At 43.1% G+C, this 23,083-nt stretch overlaps 1 protein-coding gene across 3 annotated transcripts in view; it reads right to left on the reverse strand.

The window, feature by feature from the left end:
* AMOTL1 (angiomotin like 1) overlaps positions 1-23,083 on the reverse strand; it is a 212,227-nt gene that overhangs the window by 179,510 nt on the left and 9,634 nt on the right. For all 3 annotated transcript variants that reach the window (XM_089687938.1, XM_089687936.1, XM_089687937.1), the window contains exon 2: positions 1,534-1,644. In XM_089687938.1, coding sequence (XP_089544064.1) covers positions 1,534-1,612 — 79 coding nt within the window. In that variant the 5' untranslated portion in view covers positions 1,613-1,644. The remainder of the gene's footprint in view (positions 1-1,533; positions 1,645-23,083) is intronic.

The following is a 23,083-nucleotide window of genomic DNA, read 5'->3' on the forward strand; positions in this document are numbered from 1 at the left end:
TAGTCATATACTGTATGCAAAGATTTCTTAAAACCGCATGGATGGAAGAATCTCCTCTGCTGACTATTGTATTCAGAGAGACAAAGTCTGAACACCCGACTAGGGACTGCATTTTTTTATTTGAGGTTTTTGAAACTGGGTGGTGCTGACAGGGTCTCCCACAGCCCAAATATCAGCCAAATTCTGAATTTCCCAAATTCGAGGCACGTATGAAAATACTGCCCATGTCTTTTCGATGCTGGAAATGCAATAAAGCTGGCTGCAGCCAGTCTGAAATCTGAATAAATATATATATATATATAAACATAGGCATATAACAGGTATAGTAGACAATCTAAATGGCACAATAGCTTGGCCTGGTGACTGGCCCCTCAGATTTGATATCACATGCTCCCCATACAATAGCAGCAGAAGCAAAAGTAAGTATAAGTAGGTCAAAGTGGAGTTAGCTTTCAAGACAAAATGACGGGGTCTTTTTAATCGTGTTTTGGTACAGCCTGCACTACATGTAGACAAGCGGAATTATAATTTTTTCAAACATTTTCTGCTTGTGTTTTTAGTGGGGAGCGTACATTTTGCTTTTTGAATGGCATTAAACGGTTTAGAAAATGCACTAAACCCAGTACATTATTGCTCATTTTAAATCACTAGTATACAATTTGTGACTGATATGGCTAGAAGGACTATTTAAATATAAAAGCTCCAATGTGTCCAAATGATTTATGTTTTTGTGCTGATGGTAACAATAAGTGATGCTGAGAACTCTCAGGGTACCCAAGAGAGATAACCTTTCCACCTCCACCCCCTGCATTGTTTAACACTCAAATTCATTGCTTAATGCTGCGACTGCCACAGCAGTTTGCTGACACAGCACTACCTAGATGCAAAAGAAGCTTCTTGCAGTTCTTAGTCTTGGCTGGCAGTCTACAACACATATTCCACCCTGCTTCATGTAATGGCACTGTTGGGATGCAGCACACCTTTTGTATAGTGTGCATACACTCTAAAATAGCCTCAGCACTCTGCTTTTTGTCAAGCTGCAACTTGGGGACTGGTAAATTCCCATTATTATGGACTCAACAATCACTTTGTTGGACTTTGCCTTCTGGTTGATATGGCAATACCCTCACCCTATAGCACATAAAATTGTCGATGAGCCATCTAAGACTAGGCCAGAAGTCACATAACCCCCTAAACTGTAGGTGTCTATAAATAAACAAAACCATTTCTGCTGTACATTTTACATTTTTTTGTCTTCTCTATATTTCAGAAAGGTCTGGAGGTATAGTAAAAGGGTGCGTTTTGCCTCAACGTTTTGGCATTAAAAGGTGTACTTTCTTATAACTGAGAGTTGGTAATTATACTTTGATCCACAGATCCTCATGTACTTTAGCAGTAGTGCAAAGAATTCATGAGGGTAACTCACTACAGATGGTTGACCATTTTTGTGTACTTTCCATTTTGAGGTATTGGCGTGCTGTTGTCAGTAATTCAGAAAAATGGTTTGCACTAGTAATTCTGAGAATAGCACACCTCTTCTGGAGCCGACATGGTGGACCATTCCTATATGAGGTAATCTACTCATCTCGTCTTGGAGCCATCTTTCTTCCATGATTTCAAAGCAGTCCAGTCAGCGTAACAGTCCTTGAATGGGAAACATACAAACTAGTCAAAAAAATAGTATAAATTCATGTTGGAACCTAAAAACTTACAGATGCACCACATTTCCTAACACATTTGATTTAAAGCAGGTGTAAAGGAAGGACAGGTTTTTTTTTTTTTCTTTACTGTAATTAGTGACAAATACCTTTTTTTTGAGATTTTGAATGGTCAAATCACCACTTGTGGAGTGCCAGGAGGTGAGCTGGTTGGGCCAATGGATGGTGATATTATTCTGATGACGTCATTAATTTGTGTTGAAAAGGATTGCAGGCAAGCCATTTGTCTGCATGCCAGCTTAAAGCCAAAAAGTAGGAGCCATGCCACTATTGCATCTTAATGCAGCAGATAAGTGTTGTCACCTAGCAAAGAAGTGCCAGGATACATAGCTAATTTTTTTAAATTTTCAGGAGAAAAACATAAAATAAGGCAACAATAAAGGTTACAGGGTACATGTGCAGAAACATATCAAAAATACGTTTTTGAGGGTTTAGAAACACACTTAATTACTTATGGCTACATTCACTTGGATGTTTGTATCTGAAAGCAACCAAATGTCAATCTACACTTGAAAAAGTTTAAATATTTCCTAAAGATAGTTGTGGTTTGTAAAGGAGTTTAGCTGCAGATAGCTACATTTAGTAACGTCAGCTTTTCAGGCTTTTTTTTTTTTTCAAAACCCCATCCTTGGGGGATGTTATACCTCAGGCTCCTCCTCTTCCAGGTCCTTTTCTGTGCAAGTAGATAGAACTGTGTGATTTAAATGGAGTGCAGAGTAAAGCTGGTGCTTACCATTGTGTACTTGCTTGAGAGCAGAAGACTGAGAGAGGTCGCACCCGCATGCAGATCAAGCTACTAAGCGACATATCGGCATGGATGTCACTCCACTTCCTCAAACTCAATCTTTCCAAAACTGAGCTCTTAGTATTCCCTCCAGCCCGTGCCCCCTCCCCTGACTAAATGAATAACACAACCATCGGTTCCTCCCCTCATGCCAGGGTGCTAGGTGTAATCCTAGACTCCCATCTGTCCTTTCAGCCCCAAATCCAATCGCTGCCTAAATCTTGTAGACTTCACCTCCGCAACATCTCCAAGATACGCCTGTTCATAACCTTGGAAACTACTAAGCAACTTATTCACTCCCTGGTTACATCTTGCTTTGACTATTGTAACTCCCTCCTCATTGGCCTACCTAATCGCAGGCTATCCCCTCTTCAGTCTATCATAAATGCTGCTTCCAGACTCATCCACCTTACTAACCGTTCCATATCTGCCATCCCTCTCTGCCAATCCCTCCACTGGCTTCCCATTGCCCAACGGATAAAATTCAAAACTTTAACAATAACATATAAAGCCATTTATAACTCTGCCCCAAATTACATCACCGATCTTGTCTCTAAATATCACCCAAACCGTACTCTCCGCTCCTCGCAAGACCTCCGGCTCTCTAGCTCCCTTGTCTCCTCCTCCCAGGCTCGTCTCCAGAGCTTCCCCCATCCTTTGCAACTCTCTACCCCAATTTAACAGACTATCGCCTACTCTGCTCACTTTTAAGCGATCTCTGAAAACCTATCTCTTCAGGGAAGCCTATCCTGCCTTCAGCTAATATTGAAATCTTTTACTCTTCCTACCAGTCCATCCCCCACAGTTACTACCCCTTGTACCACTAGCCCCCCTCTACTAGATTGTAAGCTCCAAGGAGAAGGGCCATCCTATCCCTCTTGTATTGAACTGTATTGTTGCTGTATTGTCTCCCTTTATATTTTAAAGCGCTGAGCAAACTATATAAATCCTGTATAATAAGAAGATCACAAGGGCAGTGTCACCTGCAGTGTGGAAAACTCTGGACAGGTATGTGCCCTAATATTAAAAGTTGGCAGCTACAGTATTTGTAACTGCTGACTTTTATTTCTTTTTTTTGGAACTCCTCTTTAACATGTTAAACCTAACATTATAGTGACTAGGTTTACCGTATTTTTCTCCATAAGACGCACCTAGGTTTTAGAGGTGAAAAAAAAGAAAAAAAATACTCTGAACCAATGGACTGCAGTCACAGTACAGGAGATGACCAGAGACTGCGGACAGAGTACAGGAGATGACCAGAGACTGCGGACACAATACAGGGAATGACCAGAGACTGCGGACACAGTACAGGAGATGACCAGAGACTGCGGACATAGTACAGGGGATGACCAGAGACTGCGGACACAGTACAGGAGATGGCCAGAGTCTGCGGACACAGTACAGGAGATGGCCAGAGTCTGCGGACATAGTACAGGGAATGACCAGAGACTGCGGACATAGTACAGATGACCAGAGACTGCGGACATAGTACAGGAGATGACCAGAGTCTGCGGACATAGTACAGGGAATGACCAGAGACTGCGGACATAGTACAGATGACCAGGGACTGCGGACATAGTACAGGGGAAATGCCAGGGACTGCAGACATAGTACAGATGACCAGAGACTGCAGACAGTACAGGAGATGACCAGAGACTGCAGACAGTACAGGGGATGGCCAAGAGACTGCGGACCTATGGGGAGGGAGGGGGAGCGGGTACCTGAAGTTGTCCTTTCTTTTGTGTGGGCACGCTGGCTTCTTGTCATGTGTCCCAGAAGTCGTCGAACCATTCACAAAGCGCAGTACTTCTTGTGCATGCGCAGTGGGCACCCGGCTGTCACAGAAGCCGGCACGGGAAGACTACAGCGCTGGACAGAGGAACAGGTAAGTTCCTGCAGGAGAGAAGAGGTGAGCGGCCGGCCTGGTATTCTGACATGGTGGCGGCGTAGGAAATACCGGACCGGACGCTTCATATTCGCTCCATAAGACGCACTGAAATTTTCTCCCCTTTTTTGGGGGGAAAAAAGTGCGTCTTATGGAGCGAAAAATACGGTACATATAATACTTAGAGATGATACTACACGCTGTAGGCATCTTTGTAATCCCCATTATATCATTATGTTTGCACATTTTGCACAGACTTGTGTTCCTGTGTATGGATAAATGTGGCGATCTGTCCTGACTGTATATAGTACCCTGACTTTGTGGATGGGGTGACATGGGGTATCAGCACATCAGGGGGTAATATGCATCTCCAAACATGTTACTTTACCTGTGTTCAAAGCTGGGTGCTAACTCTGGAACTCATATTTATATTTTATAACCTCCCTGGCGGTATTCCTGAGTGTAGCTCAGGGTAAAGTTTCAGTACCAAAAGTGGTAACTCCGAGCTACACTCGGGCCTACCATTAAGCGCTGTTCCGGGATCTATTCTTCTCTTACCTTGTCCTGCGCTCCCGCGATGTCCCTCCTGCAGTGTCCCCTGTAATGTCCTCCGGCAGATGCCGGCATCTGTCTTCTGGGTTCCGTCCCCTGTGACGTCAGGACGTACGGGGACGGAACGGCGGGAAATTTGAAAATGACGAAAAGTGACATTCACTAAATACACTAAAATCACATAGTAAAACATTCCTGTATCAAAGCATTTCACATACATTTTGTCCCTACTGCTTTGTCCTGTGCCCTGCCTACATTTTTACTGTTCTTTCAGCCTAGAAACTGAGAAACGTCCATGGCGTCTAAAAAGCGTCCCTTTAGGTCAAAATCAGTTTTAGACCAGCTAGAGAGCAGCGATAGTAAATTAGAACCACTTGCAGAATTGAGTGATAATGATTCGTGGGGAAATTCGTCATCAGACACTGAAAACGATTTTGCGACTTTGCTCAGTGATGTGCGAACTTGGCGCTATATTTCAAATTTCGGTGTTTTTGGTGTGATATTATTGAATTAAAAATTTTATTATATTATTTTTTATGATTTGTTAAATATTAATTTATGACTTCGTGTTTCAAATTTTATCATACCCGGGATGTTTACTAGACTCTTGTTCGGACAGATTTCAGTGAGTTATTCCTAAAAATTACAGGCCTACAATAAAAAATACATATTTCCATGCAAAAAAATGTACCGCTTTGAGCACAGAAATATGGACATAATCATACCGCTAGGGAGGTTAAAGCTAAGCTTGCCTAAGTCAAAAGGAGAACACTAAAAGTTCAAATATTTGTTTCCACACGAATTCTGGAGAATAATCTACAAAGTAAAGAAGATTTTGTATGTTCTTGTCCTCCTGGGTGGTGTTCTTCCTTCAGGTTATGTAGGTACTACAGCTAATCACTTCTGTGTAATTACTTAGGAAGTGACTCAGCTCCCCGTGACCGTGTTTATAAAAGGTTAAAAAGTCAACTACTTCGAGGTCATGTTCGGACCAGGAATAGACTTCTGTTATTGTCACAGAAAAAGTAGGAAGATGGAAGTGTTGTATTTACTAACAGGCACAAATGATTTTATGCCTAGGGCAGAAGAATAAGAAGAGGCTAACTTTAAAAAAATCTGTATTTATAAGGAGGCAGGTCTTTGTAGGGAATGCAGAATGGCATCACAAGGCTCTCTGTAGATCAAAATGCCAACTACTTAAATAACGTCTGCTTGACCTCATATGCCACACAGAACTTTATTTATTTCAGGGACTTGTATAGCGCTGACAATTTATGCAGAACTTTACATATACAATATATATACTGTATTGTACATTCACATCAGTCCCTGCCCTCAAGGAGCTTACAGTCTAAGGTCCCTAACTCATATTCATACATACACATAGTAGGGGCAATTTAGACAGGAACCAATTAACCTACCAACATTTCTTTGGAATGTGGGATGAAACTGCAGTATCCAGAGGAAAGCCATGCAGGCACAGGGAGAACATGCAAACTCCATGCAGGTAGTGCCATGGTTGAGGTTCAAGCCAACAACCTTGGTGACGCCAGGTGGAAGTGCTAACCACTGCTCTGCCCCCAATCATTTATCTCTTAACCACTTGCCTGCCGTGCGTTTATACCCCTTTACTGCCCAGGCCAATTTTCAGCTTTCAGTGCTGTTACATTTTTAATGACAATTGCACGGTTATGCAACACTGTACCCATATGAAATTTTTATCATTTTTTCCACACAAATAGAGTTTTCTTTTGGTGATATTTAATCGCCGCTGGGTGTTTTATGTTTTGCGCCACAAACAAAAAAAGCAAAAAATGTGGAAAAAATTGTAAAATTTTGCAAATAGGTAATTTTTCTACTTCACTGATGTGCGTTGATGAGGCTGCACTGATGGACAATAATAGGCGGAACTGATAGACAGCACTGATGATGCTACACTGATATGCAACAATGATGGGCACAGATAGGCGGCACTGATGGGTGGCACTGACTAACAGCACTGATGGGGAGCACTGGTGGGTGGCACTACTAGGCACTGCTGGGCGCAGGTGGGTTGCACTGCTGAGCACAGGTGGACGGCACTGGTGGGTGACACTGCTGGGCACTGATCATCAGTGCCCTGATGATCGGTGCCGATCCATCCTCTGACAATTGCCGGTTATCTGCAGTACTTTCCTCATGCAGTGACAGTGTGAGGAAAGTGCAGTAGATAACCGGCATCTGCATTTACCGTTGATCTGCTGTGTCATTGGACACAGCTGATCACGTAGTAAAAGGCTGCTGTGATTGGCCTTTTACCACATCACATGATCAGCTGTAACCGTAGGACATAGCAATCTCAGAGATCGTCGGCGGCACACTGGAGGGTGCGTTCTGGGAGGATGTCATGACGTATGATGCCCTCCCAGAACTGAACAACCACGCTGTGGCCGTCATTCGGCTATAGTGTGGTTGGCAAGTGGTTTTAAACTTCTGAAATGAAAAATTACCAAAACACATCTCTATGGTGTGTACTTGCCTCAATTCAAAGAACCTAGTGTGATTCCTCCCTGATCTCTCCTCCCTCTGCTATCTGCATGAGTCACTTCGTACAGGCTAACTTGTCACTGAGCAATCTGAGATGACCCCCCACCAGCACACAGAAGGTAACTGACAGCCTCAGTTGTGCATGTTTCTCTGTGAGACTGTGTAGAGGAGGGTGTGTTCATTTCCTCCAATCAGGTCTCAGACTGCACTCAGCTCTGTGACATCAGATCCCTGTCCTTTGCCTTCTGGAAGCTGAGAATAAGCCTTTTTTCTGTGTGTTTTAGAAGGCTGTAGAGAAGAGAGGGCTGCAGGTTCAACTTAAGGACTTGTTTCATCTCTGTACATCACCTGCGCCAAGTCACTTCACTACAACCACTTTCAAGGGCAACTCCACTTTTTTGGTATTAGGTTATACCACAGTTGATATTAATTTAAAGCACTTAGAGATTTAATATTTATATGACTTGTATCAGGACACAAGTTTTTTTTTGAGTACCGAAGCGCTGATTTTTTTTGTTATTCATCTGGTTGTGTAATTGGCTCACTGATTTTTCCAGATGTTCACACTGATACAAGTCAGATTTTAAGCATTCTCTGCAACAAAAATTTTTATTTTTGTTGAAATATTCCCAAAGGCTTAATCACATCTAAGGGGTTTTCAGACCCTGCCACTTTCCTCATTAGAATCCCACAAGTGCATCAGCTGATTGATAATGAAAAAGTCACTCCCATTCAGATTCACTTTGCACACTGACATAGGTAAACTACTTCTTCAGAACTACAAAAGGTAGAAATCTGCACCAAAGTTTGTTAAAATCAACAAAGCGTTAAAGCCAAAAACTGAGAATCAGGGTGGCAAACCAGCCCTTGGGACAGAAGACCTGGACACTTTGGAAGGGCCCACGGAGAGTTTGCCAGCTCCCACGAGGTTCAAGTTCTACATCCTCCTAGGCCAGTTCAGTGGTATGAGAATCACCCAAATGCCCTCTAACTCGATCCTACCAAGTAGGCTGGGAAGGAGCTTCAGCAGAGGAAATGCTTGGAACATGGAATCCTCTACCCGCAAAAAAGGCCTTAAAACCTTGGGGTGAACAGACTTTTTCACATGATTTAAAAAAGTAATGATATCCGAAAGGTATATAGTAGAGAGTATGGTTCCTCATAGTCTGCATTTGGATATGAATGCTCAAAAGGATGATTTGGATTTGGGAGAGTAATTTCCAATACTTTAACCAGGCAAGAATCGACTCTCTCCAATTCTTAGTACAGAATAAGAGAGAAAGCTGATCAGAAAAGTTGATGAGATCAATGACTTAAAGGAGAAATTGCACCCTTTTAAAAAGGATGAAATGAAGAGCAACGACGTCCAGCCAACACATCTGATCCAGAAATGCATACAATTTAAGGGGAAGAAATGGTATCCTAAAATGTAAAAGAGTAGCAGGAGGGGGAGATTTAACAATCAAAAATATAGACAGACCAGTCTGAGAGGGAACCCTAATCATCACTTACCGGGAAAAGATCGATAAAGGGATAGGAGAACATTATGCAAACTTCCCTAGAAATCCACACTGGTTCAACAGAAGGGACCTGGTCACCACACAGGAAGAAGGGTTTTGCTTCAGAGGGAGATATAATATGCAGTGTGTAAGCTATATGACTGGTGACAGATATGAACGTTTGAGGACAGTATAAGAGAATTATTTTGGGTATTTAAAAGAAAAAATAAAAGTGAATGCCCTTCTTATACTCCTCAAAGTAGGGATGACAACTGTCGAAAAAGAATGAATGGTGAATATTTTCTTTGCCTACGGAATTCAAACTTTCAAAGGCCCATTTGGAGATAAAAGAGAGGAACAGAGCCAATAAAGGATCCAGAGAGTTGAGGAAAATCCATTCAAAAAAGAAGAACAGTTTAACAGTCTAGATGTGACTCTTGTCAACATTCTTTGTATTCTACTCTGTAACATTTTGTCATGGCGTTTCACAATTTTTCCCTGTATTTTCTGAAATGGTCAATAAAAACGATTGAACAAGAAAAAAAAAGCGTAACTATTTAATAGAAGAAAAAAATTGGATTTTTTCTACATACTTACCTGTAAAATCCATTTCTTGGAGTACATCACGGGACACAGAGCAGGCTATTCATGGCTATGTGGGATGTCCCAAAGTAATAAGAAATTTGAGGGGAGGGTGGCACCATGATAGCCACCATCAATAATCCCTCAGGACCTACTCAGCCACCCATAAAACACTGTGGCCAAAGGCAGAATCATCTGCGGCTCTGACATCCACCTGGTAGAATCTTGTGAATGTGTGCTACTGACGCCTGATGGTGGGTTGCCCAAGATGCCCCCACACGTTTGCTGGAGTGTGCCTTCACCTGAAAGGGTGGGACTTTACCTTTCAAACCATATGCTTGAATGATCCAATGAGAAATAGTCGCTTTGGATGCTTTTTGCCCCATGCTAGGCCCCTCTGGCAGCACATCTGACCTCCTGACCTGTGCTGTTGCCTTTAAGAAGACCCTTACAGCATGAACAACAGCCAAGGTATGCAGAGATCTCTCTCTTGCTGACTGAGGTCTAGGAAAGAATGAAGGCAGAACTATATCCTGATTGAGATGAAAACCAGAAACCACCTCTGGTAAAAAGCACAGATGAGGTTGCAACACCACCCTGTCATGATGCAAAACCAGAAATGGTTCTCTGCAAGATAGAGCTGCCAGCTCTGACACTCTTCTCGCAGAAGTGATTGCCAGTACAAACAACACCTTACGAGTCAACAGGATCAGTGGAATCTCTCCAATATGTTCAAATGGTGGCTGGGTGCAATATAAGACCTTGAGACAACAGGTCTGGCCAATACGGCAGGGCCCACGGCTCGCCTACTACCATCTTCACTATGTCCACATACCAGGCCATCCTTGGCCAGGCCAGAGTAATCAGTATCACTGGAATAGACTCCTCCCGAATCCAGTGTAAGAGACACAACAGCAGCTGGATTGCAGGAAAGGCATAAATTAGGGAGAACTGGTTGCAAGGAATCACTAAGGTGTCTACCCCTGCCACGTGAGGGTCCTTTACCCTGGACACCAAAGACCAAGCTTGTTGAACATGGATGCCAATAGATCTACATCCGGGCAACCTCATCACTGGCAGATTTCCTTGAAAACATCGGGATGCAAAGCCCATTCCCCTGGAATCAACTGCCAGTGACTGAAATAATCCGCCTGCCAATTTTCCACACCTGGAATGAACACTGCTGACAGACTTGGAACATATCTCTCTGGCCAGGTCAGAATGTAGTTCACCTTCTGAACACCTCGATTCCTGGTACCGCCCTGGTGGTTGATGAATGCGACTGCTGTGGCATTGTCGGACTGAATCCTTACAGGCCAACCCTGAAGCCTGGATGTCCAATATCTCAGAGCCAGCCTCACTGCTCGAAGTTCCAGGACATTGATGGGAAGAACCCTTTCCCGTGGAAGCCATGTTCCTTGAACTGTGGCCTCCTCCAGAATTGTCCCCCAACCTGAAAGGCTTGCATCGGTTCAATACCACTGGCTGAAAGGATCTTCCCTTCTCCAAATTGAGTTATCAACCACCAATTCAGGCTCTGCTGCACCTCTGGAGACAGAGATAAGCAGTAATCCACGGCCGAAATCTTTTTGGTCCAAACAGACAGAATGTACCCTTGCAACGGTCTGGAGTAAAATTGACAATGTAGAAATGAAAAGTGCAGCGCTATAATAAAAATACAAATGATAATCCTGAAAGCTAAAAGAATGACATGACATGAGGTATAAACAATATTGTATACAGACTCTAATGTGGGTGACACGATTGTCCAGATAAAGTGCAATCAATAATATATTAACAGATTGAGGTGCTAAAGATGGTAATATATCTATGTAAAGTGACAGTATTAGTCCCCAATAAATATTAATAGATGAATACGCTTCTATATCCCAGGGGGAACCAGTATTATTCTGGTGATATGTGACCAATGGAAAGATTGCCCACTCACCGGAAACGCAATCTTAATGTGCATTGATAGTCACCCTGGGATATAGAAGCGTTTTCATCTATTAATATTTATTGGGGACTAATACTGTCACTTTACATAGATATATTACCACCTTTAGCACCTCAATCTAGTATTATATTATTTATTGCACTTTATCTGGACAATCATGTCACCCACATTAGAGTCTGTATACAATATTGTTTATACCTCATGTCATGTCGTTCTTTTAGCTTTCAGGATTATTATTTGTATTTTTAATATAGCGCTGCACTTTTCATTTCTACATTGTCTATTGAGAAGGTTTGTGGTTCCTTTTTGGTGCATTAGCTGCTATTGTAAGAGCTCGCTCAATTTATATTGTTATTATCTGGAGTGGAATTGAGCATAGGGAATAGCCTCGAACGAGGACACCATCCTCCCCAGCAACCTCATACAGAGACGAATTGAAGGATACCTCTAGGCCTTCAAACTGCAAACCTCGTTCTTCAGGGAGCAATGTTTCCCTGGAGGCAGAAATAACTTTGCCTGAACCATGTCTAGGACCATCCCCAAATACTCCAGGCTCTGCAATGGTTCCAGGGCTGACTCATTGAGGTTGAGCACCCAGCCCAGCTTTTCCAGGATCTGCATCGTAAGGAACACATCATGCTTCAGATCTGGCACCGACCGATTTCTGAGCAAGAGATTATCTAGATAACCTGTGACCAATACTCCCCGAGTTCTGAGTAGCCCCAACACGGAGCAAGAATTTTCGTGACAACTCTGGAAGTCGTGGCCAGCCCAAATGGTAGTGCTATGAACTGGAAATGCTGAGCCCCTACTGCAAACCACAGAAATCTTTGGTGAGGAATGAATATAGGTACATGCAGGTATGCGTTCGTAATGTCTATGGATGCCAAAAAATCTCCCTCCTGTAGGGAGGCCACTACTGAGTGAACCGATTCCATACGAAAGGATCGCACATTTAGGAACTGACTTAGCCCCTTGAGGTCCAAAATGGGCCTTATATTCCCATTTGGTTTTGGTACTGTAAACAGGTTTGAATAAATCCCCTGCAACCTTTTGCCTGCTGGAAGCTCCGTGATTACTCCTTGAGCCAATAGGCAATCGAGTGCCTGAAATAAAGCTCTTGTTCTCTCTGGATTTGTTGGTACATTTGATCTTAGAAACCGGGAAGAGGGAAATAACGAAAATTCTAGCCTGTACCCCAGAGAAATCATGGAAATTACCCATTTGTCTTGGATTAGAGCCCTCCATGCAGCTACAAAATTCAAAAGCCTTTCCCCCACCTGAACAAGTGGGGGTGCCGCTTCATAAGAAAGCAGACTTTGGACTTAGAGGACTTTTGCACTCAGGGCCTCCTTGGGTTTTGATTCTGAGATCAACCCCTGGAGGCTGGGACCTGTGTGGCAAAATGACTGCTTGGTAGATGAGGGCCCAGCAACCGAAACCCCTGACACCTTAAAGGAAGAGCGTTTGGATTTCCTCTTAGAGGGCAGAAGACTACTTTACCCCCTGAAATCTTTTAGATATATTTGTCCAAATCGTCCCCAAACAGAAATTTGCTGAATTAAATCCTTAAGAGCATCAACCGCTAAACACAAAGCACGCAGAACATCCTCCAAATCCTCGGCCAAGCATTCCCCCTGCACTGTCTTCTAATCCGTTGCTTGACCCGGTCAGAAAGACTCTGGCAAATTCCAATAGCTGCCACAGCTGGCTGTGCAGCAGAATCTGCCAGGGAGGAGGCCTTAGGGAGTGACTCCAGCTTCTTATCCGCTGGATCCTTGAAAACCTAGACATTATCCACAGGACATGTTAAAGATTTATTCAGGGATGAAACAGCTGCATCCAGAAAAGGCAACCCCCATTTCTTAAACTTTTGTTCCATGGGATACAAAACAGAAAACCTCTTTGGTGGAACAAAAACCGTGTCTGGGTGATCCCAGTCAGCATACATAATTTGCTCAAGAAGAGGATGCACCGTAAAGGCCTGAGTACTCTGTGAAGGCCTCAAAAAGCCCAGGGAAGAATAAGTAACTTCAGAGGTTTCTATTGGAGGTAGCCTGAATCCAGACCGTACTATATCAGTGAGGTCCTGGTCTAAAAAACCTTTGAGACTGGGAGGCAGAGACCTGCTTCTACTCAGGCTGTGACTCCTCAGACAGAAATTCTACTGCCTGACCTTTCTCCAGCTCTTTCTCATCCTCAGGCTCCACCCATTCCAGCTCCAGGTCCAAGTGACGGGGATCTATCCCCCTTCTTAGTCCCGAGAAACCGATGCACTCATCCCAGCGATTTTATCTTCTACACCCGCTAAGGCTAAAGCAAGATCATCCTTGGTTACATGTGCTGAGACAGAAGCTCCAGTAGCAGCCACAATGCCAGATAGACGCAGCGCTTCAGACTGCCCAGTCGCTTCTGGCCTGTCAGGAGAGGATATTACAGCGGACCTTCGGCTAGGTTCCTCAGGACCTGGCGGTGGTACGTTAGTGTCCGTTCCTGCTGCACCTCCTCCACTCCACTTTCTGGAAGACATCACTTCAGATAGCGCAAACCTGTGCACCTCCACTAGTAACACAATCACCATGATACAGATATGCAAGTAGTGTTCTGAAAAAAACACTCAATGCAAATGCTGCCATATGAGTCACCAAGGGCGGCTCCTGACTGACTGGTCCATACTTCCCCCTCAGGGGAGTACTTATGTGCCCCTACTAAATAGCCCGCTCTGTGTCCCAGCCACAGGAGATTTCTCAGAAGCAGCAGTAGCCCAAGTGTGCCCTGGCCTCCAGATAAACAAAATATGGCAGACTCCCGTTTCCGGTTGCACTCCCTCTAGTGGCCAAAAACAAAAAGAGCAAGCACATCTCAGGAACAACAGTGAGTACTCCCCAAGGTGGAAACTCAGTCACAACACCTCTCCCTTTTCCCTCCAATTTAGAGCTTTGTTTCTAGTTATAGAGAAAAAAAGGAGATATATTACCAGTCCTGCTGCAGGTCCTTGACTTCCAGCAGGCACCAACCTTCACCCGTAACGGTGGGCATTATCATACAGACTTTCAAGGACTCAGTACCCATGCTGAGGGGTTACCGCCTTGGACCCATATAGCACCCCACTGGAAGGGTTCCATCTGTGCTGAGTCCAGCACTGTAAGGCTGCATTAGAGGCAAAACCTCAAGGATTCTGCTCCCTATCCAGCGAGGCTTGGGTACCATCCCTTTTAGCTCATAGTCTTCCGAATGGATCCAATAAAAGTCCCTGATTCTCTAATGGAATTGTTTTGGACCTACAGGTATGCTCCAAAAGTACAGCAACACTTTCAGTGACCATCCACCTTACAGACACTGGTGAAAAAATTGAAGTACTTCCTGTATAGGAGGGGTTATATGGGGGAGGACCTCCTCTCAGATTGGTCAGCCAGTGTCCATTCACCTATAGGTGGCCTATAACCCACATAGTCATTAATAGCCTGCTCTGTGTCCCGTGATGTACAATAAAGAAAAGGGTTTGAACTTTGCTCCCCCAAAAAGGTTAATTTATTGATTTTCAAAAATTTGTCTGGAAATTAAATGTAAAAAGACATGTTGTATTTAACAAGTAACATGGATGCAAAAAATTTTAGGGAAACATATTACACAGCTGTGTGCATGGAAAAATGTAGTTATCCACACAGCAGATAAAGGGAGTGAATTATAATTCTTGATAAGGAGGATTACATAACCAAAACGAACAGGATTATATCCGATATTGACACCAATACCTATCTAGTAGGGTATAAAAGAGAGCTTCAAAAACCGATTACCAGCATTTTTAATAAGGGTATATTGAATAAGAATAAACATGCTTATTTGATACCGTCTGCTGCTAGACTACCAATTATCTACTATTTACCTTAAGTCCAAAAAAACCCCTCTGAGTCACCCCATTATTAGTGGCATACATTCTATAATCACTAAAATAGGTAAATACTTGGGCAATTAATATTTTTATAAATGTGAAATACAATAGGAACAATAGTTTAGCTACAGCTGATGTAGCTTCTTTTTATACTAATATTTCACAAAAGTTGGGGCTTGAATCACTTCTATAACTTGTACTCAAGGGAAGGTAATTTTGGAGCTCCTGCGATTTGCTATGGAGTGTAATTATCTTTCATTTAATGGTACTTTTTATTAGCAAAGCAGAGGAGTAGCCATGGGGGCTAAATCTGCCGCAGTATGGCTAATTTATTTGTAGCCAGGTGAGAAAAGGATGTTGTCTTTGCCAACCCCAGACCTGAATTGGTTCTGTAGGTTAGGTACTTTGATGACATCCTTCTCCTATGGGATGGTGATTGTCATTTGAATCATATATGAGGGCACCAACAACAGATGCATTTAAATACGTGTGAACTATAGTCGCCAGGAGATACACTTCTTAGATCTTACAATTTCAGTGGAGAATGACACTATTAATATAGTAATACCTCGGTTCATGAACTCTGATCGCGAACCGAGGCAAATTTTCCCATAGGGTTAAATGTAAATCAGGTCAATTCGTTCTGACCCCTACGAATGTGGTTACGAACTAAATTTGGTCGCCATCCGCATAAAATTTTCCCATAAGGTTCAATGTAAATAAGGCTGATCTGTTCTGGATTTTTTTTTTTTTTTTTGAACCACAAATGAAACAAAGTACAGTACACTACAGTATGAAGAGAGAGAACACGAACCTTGCTTGAGACAACTTCTGGCGTGGAGGACAGGAAGGTGGATATTGTTCGGAGGGAGAGACACCCTCCACAAGGACATTGGGGAGATCTCCTTCAGGGGTTTCCTCTCTTCTTTGTCGCTCAGCTGCAGTGAAAAATCTGTCCAATGTCACTTGTCTATTCCTGCGCTGTATAAACCTCCGGAAATGAGAGAATACGTTATAGTTCACCAGATTCAACACTGTTCATTACAGTTATGTTGGGGTGGTACTTCTTAAAAAAATCTTGCCACTCATTCCATTTTTCCATAATGGATTTTAAGGCATCACTGCTAACCTCCTTCCTGTCTTCCTCAGTGGGATGCTCCTCAATAAGCACCTTCTACTGCTCACTGTGGAGTACAGAAAGTTGCTCCTCCTTATGTTCTTCAACAAGCTCCTCTGTCTGCACCATTGATGTCCAGACCTATACTCTTGCCCATGGACACAATTTCCTCCACTACCTCCGCATCAGACCCTTCCACATCACATTCAGTGACATATTCTGGCCACAGTTTCCTCCAGGCTGAGTCTAAGGTCCGGTACGTGACATCTTCCCAGGCTTTGTCAATGAGGTTGAAGCAGTGGAGAACATTGAAATGTTTCTTCCAGAATTCTTTCAGACTCAAGGACGTCTCTATGGTGACATTAAAACACCTAGTGAAGAGTGCCTTTGTGTGCAGCTTCTTGAAGTTGCAGATGACTTGCTGGTCCATGGGCTGCAGAAGAGGTGTCATGTTGGGGGTAGGAACTTGACCTTTATAAAGTCATACTCAGTGTCCATATCATCCACCAAGGCTGGAGGGTGTGCTGGGGCATTGTCTATCAGAAAAAGGCACCTTTCAGGCAGTTGGTTGTCAGATATTTTCTTATAGTGGGTGTGAACACCTTGTGCAGCCATTCCATGAACAATTGTGACCCAAGCTTTCGCATTGACCCTCCACATGACAGGCAGTCGGGCCTTGTTCACATTCTGTTCCCTGAATGCACGATGGGTCTGGGAATGGTACACCAGTAGTGGCTTAATTTTCAGATCGGCGCTTGCGTTCACACAGCAAAAAGGTCAATCTGTCCTTCATGAGTTTGTGTCTTTTCCTCCTACGTGATATAGATTCTTTTCGGCAACTTTTTCCAGAAGAGCCCCGTTTCATCACAGTTGGACATTTGTTGAGCGACATATCCTTCTGCCTTCATGAATTCTGCAAATTCTTTCTTCTGCAGTGGCCTGGTCAGAACTGGAAGCCTCACTGGGTTTTGTCATACTGTGGATGCCACTTCTCTTGCTGAATTTTTCAAACCACCTTCTACTGGCTTTAAATTCTTCACTTGCTGCACTTGTAGAGGGCTTTTTCACAGATCATAGCTTCACTAACGCTATCACTTGTCAGCTGTTTCTCATTCAACCACACTAACAAACATTCTTCCACCTCTTCCAGTACTTGCGTCCTCTGCTTGGTTAACATCATTACTCCTTCTGCCACATCAGCTCCTTTGATGGCACTTTCTTCTCCATCTTGTACTCCGAGGCCAGATCAGTCACATGAATACCATGGTCATGCTTTCCTACAATTTCCTTCTTCAACTCAATGGTTATTTTCTTCACAACCTTATTCCTACAATTCTTTCTCTGCACTTTTGTTTTACCCCCATGCTTGCTCTGCGGGTTCTTGTCACCTTCATTATTGCTATGCACATTCGTCTTACCACCATGCTTGCTCTGAAGTTTCTTTGGAGCCATACTGGATATCTGGTACAGTATATGCTAAAAAGCACACCAAAAAGCAGTGTCTGTCTATGACTGCAATCTCACCTACAGGAAGTCACGACCACGTGTCAAAGCAGGGAAGATGGCCGCGGCTCGTGTACGTCAACTGAAGCAGAGTTCACAAACCGAAGCAAACTCTTCTGTTCGTGAACCGAGGTATCACTGTACTTCTACTTACATTAAGACTATAGACAGAAATGCCCTTATCCCGCTGAGTAATTGTCACCACCCATCATGGCTCAATTCAAAACCAAAGTCAATGTCTGCGACATAGGGTGCAATTGTTCTGGTGTCGACATTACACTCAGGTTGAAATGCTAAAGAAGAGATTTCTGTATAAGGGATATGAGCAGAGTAGCGTTCAGGAAACCGTTTCTACGAGCGTTGGATAGGGAGGAGTTATTAATGGATAAACCATCTAGAAAAGGAGAGCTGGACAGACTTTTGGTTCAAGGTTACCACTTATGCAGTAAAATATTTCAATGTTTAAAGAATTTTAAGGAAGCATTGGTTGATACTTAAAAATGACCGGATTTTAGAACCTCCTCTATGGCATGAACCTATGTTATATTTAGAGGGCTACTTGCGATTAAGCATAGTATTGCAAATAATATATTAGGTCTACCTAATAAACCTAAATTTTTTCATCATTTACGGGGCTTTTTCCTTTTAGGGGCGGGGCCTGGACGCCATGATGTCATCATGAATACCACCTATTCCGGTCGGAGCTTTTACAGGATTATAGATAAGCGCCATTTGCTTTACTTCATGTGAGTGTTTTTAATCTATATTTAATAAAAGGATATTTGCAGATTTATATTATGGCTGGCCTTTCCTTTCTTTGGGCATGCAACTGCTACTGTGCATCATAAGTTGAATCCTTGGAGTGCCTGGAAGGAGCTGTTCTGGAAGATTTGTTTCTTATACCTGTTACGACCGCTATGTTAAGCACCTTTCCTTTTGAGCACTGTGACCTTGGTTCACTGGGACATAAAAATACCTTCATCATCTTCCTGTTTGTCAGTGATTCACACTGGGCTTGTGGACTCATTTTAGCACTATAATCAATGTACACTTTTCTCTTTTTTGCACCATTAACTATTCGTTATGTTTTGTAGAATTCACTGCTTTACAGTATAATTCACTGTTTTGCACTATTAATTTGTTGTGGTGTAATTTCACTTTTCACATAAGCATTGGTTATCCTTTATGCATGTGTTAGGACAGATAATTGACACGTAATGGCACAACATTTATTATTTATGTTTTTTTTTTGTTTGGCAGGACTTTTACTTTGTTTGATAAGTACAGTATGTATGACACATTTTGGGAGACCTAGCTCCATTTTTTTGTTCTATCTTGAATTCATATTGTATATCACAGTACACGTCTGACTGCTGGGTCCTTGATTTTATTTTTTTGGCTGTGAGCATGGGTTTTCTTTTTATTTTATTCAACTGAGGAATTCCACCTAACAGTTTTCAATGTCTGGGATGTTTATGGCAGTAATCCTAGGTTGTGAAGTTCTTCCTCAGCGAGCCTGGTCCTGCAACTCATGCGCATGGGATTGCACCCTCCTGTCCATCGCTGCGGGAATGCTGAGTTGTAATGGTTTGGAGTGAAACTGGGCATGTGGAACTCTCCTGAAGGGGGACAACATAAGACCCAAGAACCTTTATGCAAAAATGGAGGGTCAGAGGACTCCTGGACTGAATCCGAAAGTGGGAGTGGAGAGTCTACAGTTTGTCTAGGGGAAGGAAAACCTTGGACAGAACTACTAAGATTAGTTGCAAATACTCCAAGCAATGAGACAAATCTAGCGCTGATTTCTGGAGATTTATGATCCACCTGAACGATTGTAAGATCTGCATTGTCTGTGGAACATTGGCTGAATGATGAGACTGAGTTGACTGTAACCTTCAGAATACAGAATACATTGTGTAAAGCATCCCAATTTTGGATTTCTTAAATTCAAACATATATTTTTCTAAGGGCTGCAAGTGACAGAAATGCTCTATTAATCAGTGACATAATACAGAGTTTACATGCATGTAATAAAAGTAGCTTATACACAGGTCACATTTCAATCAACGTAATCTAGGTGCATCTAATGTTACAAAGCTGGCATCCCAGCAATAGAATAACAAACATCAAAGAGAAATACTTAGCATTGCTGGGTATTAGAGAGCAAGTGACAGACTTCACTTCCCAGGAATAGGGTTCTTAGGAGATATAGTTCCGGGGGCTTGCCTACATCAACAGGAACTGACCTCCAAGCAGCTGCCCTTGCAAGAAGTTTACATGCCTGGTGATGATGTCGCAGTAAGTAATAAAAGCGGATTCTCGCTACAGGAAAAAATAAAAATAATAAAGGTTAAAAAAGGGTAAATATCTTCTCTTGAATACCTAGGCATTCGCTTGACCCCCACCTCACTGTTTGCTGCAAATTATTATCCATCGCTCTGTGTCCTCTCTTATGCATTCTTGGCAATTTCCGCACCTGTCATGGATAGGATGGATTAATTCAGTGAAAATGACCATCTTGCCGAAATTGTTATACTATTTTTGCACCCTCCCAGTGCGGGTTCCTCCTCATTTCCTTCGTTGCTTCAGGTGAAGATTATGCGTTTTATCTGGGCCGATAAACGCCCCAGAGTTTCCAGAACTACGCTTTTTGTCCATAGACTCCAGGGTGGCCTTGGGGTTCCCAATGTAACTAAATATTATCAGGCGAGCCAGATCGCCCTGCTATCTATGTTGCATGCTTCCTCAGACATACCTCTCTGGGTCCTGCTGGAATAACCTAATTATGCCCATTGCGATTTTGGCGCTTCTGTGGCTTCCCCCTGCCCTGCGCCCCATGGCACTGAGTCTGATTTTGCTCCATGGCTTACAAGTGTGGGACTCGGTACGTTACTCCAATGGCCTAATGTCACCTTTCTTGCCTTTGCTCCCAACTTGTGATCCACTTGTGTCCTCGTGGAGTCCCAATTACTAACAACTCCCTCTTCCCACCGGGTTTAGATCAACCAAGGGCGTTTTCTTGGTGGTGGCCAACGGTTTTTCACAGGTACAACACTTTTTGACCCCTCGGTCCTTCCCTGCCTGGAGTTCTCTTCGGGAGTCACGGGATGTCCCTCCGGCAGAATTTTTTCGTCACCTTCAATTGCGGCATTGGCTGCTCTCATTGCGGGCCACTTCTGTTTTCCGGTACCAGAAATCTGCCTTTGAACTGCTTTGCCAACAGTGTCCGGGCGGCCCGGGCCTTATCTCCCTTCTTTATGCAGCCTTGAATAGACGCTCGTCGCATACTTCTCTTTCACATGTCGTTCAGTGGGAGCGCGACCTGGGAGTGGTTGTGGATCCGGAGGACTGGAATAGGGCCTGGTCGCTTGTAGCTAAATGCTCCTTTAATACAACCACGCTGGAGGCGGCCTACAAGGTATTGTTTCGTTGGTATTGGGTTCCGGCTCGTTTGGCACAGGCGATCCCTGCCTGCAGTGATCGATGTTTTCGGGGTAGTGGCCATCGTGGTGATGTATTGCATATCTGGTGGTCATGCCCGAGGCTGCTTCGTTTTTGGTCTCGCGTGTTTGGCCTCCTTTTCACCTTGTTCCATCTCTTTATACGACGGGATGCTCGGTATGCTTTGCTTCATTGTCCCCCATACCAGGCCTCTTGACTCATCAGCAGAAGTTGGCTTCCTATTTGTTTTTGTCGGCCTCTAGAACAATTGCTCAGGCATGGAACTGCCCATTTGTCCCTCTTCAGGGGGTGCGGGACTGTATGACCACTATGATGCTCAATGAACAGATGGCAAGTATCTGCAACGACTCCCAATGTAAATTCTTGAAAATATGGGAGCCGTGGTTGCAATATACCATTCCCACGCTCCCCCGTTAGCCTGGGGATGTGATGTTGTTCGGCTTTGGCGTTCTTGGATCCCTGCTCTTGGTTTGGTTATCTTTTTTCTTTTGTACTTCTTCCTTTCCCCCCTTTTTTTTCTGTTTGCTTTTGGTGTGGCAGTGGATAGCTGCATTTAGTCTGAGTTATTATCAGTGTTATATTTATGTTTTGTTATTTAAGTGCCATTGATAGCCCCTCTGTGGGCGTATCTTTTTCCCTGTTGGTGTTAGAGAACTGATTTCTCTAATTTTCTAATTATTCAATGTGCAATTGATAGCCCCTGCGTGGGCGTGATTTGTTGCTCCTGTGTTAATTGTTATAAATTAATAAAATTCATTGAAATACAAAAAAAGGTAAATAAATGCTGAGACATTATCTAGAGGGTAGAGAAAGGTTTGCAAATACATTTAGGTCATGCTTATACAAATCCTATAAGTGAGCTTGGTGCTTTACCTTGCATAAGCAAAGCACAAACTCACTTTAAACAGTGAAAGACCTTCATTCTGGTTAGGACTGTAACTGAGTTCAGTCAAAGCCTATACAAATGGGTAAAAACTGATTATAACAAGTACTCCTGTGGAGTACACTTCTATGGATGCAGTTCTCCCTTTTGAAGATTCCAGTAAATACTGACAACAAATTCTAAAGTCTGTCTGTGAAGGTGTTTTAAACTTTCCTTCTCCAGTACCCCCCATAACACAGCCCTACCCAAAGCAAGGGGATGAAATGTTTCAGTGAATGATTTCAGAGAATGCCCAGACAACAGAGTAATGCCACAACATTCCATTCTGTCCTGATAATACTTCATTACACAAAAGGAAATTGTGCACACCTTCAATTAACACCTGAGAGCAGGCAGAAGCATGTTCACACTGTGAGCTTTCAATGCTCATTAGGCATGGCCAGACAAACAGAGAGTTGGAAGCTTAGCGACTTGGGGTTTTGTCAGTACAGCCTACTACACAGCAGTTTCTTAAATATTCATCACCAAGATATTCAGTACATGGATTAGGCATTAATAACAAATAAATAATTTAAGTTTAATCACTGTCAGATAATGGACTCAACAGATATAATTGCTAAAAAGGCATTTAACTGCCACAAAACGGAAAGTCTTGTCTTTTACAACCATAATCAATTCTTATCCTCATTATTGGCTAACAGCTTTTCCCAAAAATTTGCACAG

Source organism: Staurois parvus, unplaced genomic scaffold (assembly GCF_062004578.1).
Source record: "Staurois parvus isolate SC_StPar_1 unplaced genomic scaffold, SC_StPar_1.0 ptg000440l, whole genome shotgun sequence".
In the NCBI taxonomy this organism is placed as follows: Eukaryota; Metazoa; Chordata; class Amphibia; order Anura; family Ranidae; genus Staurois; species Staurois parvus.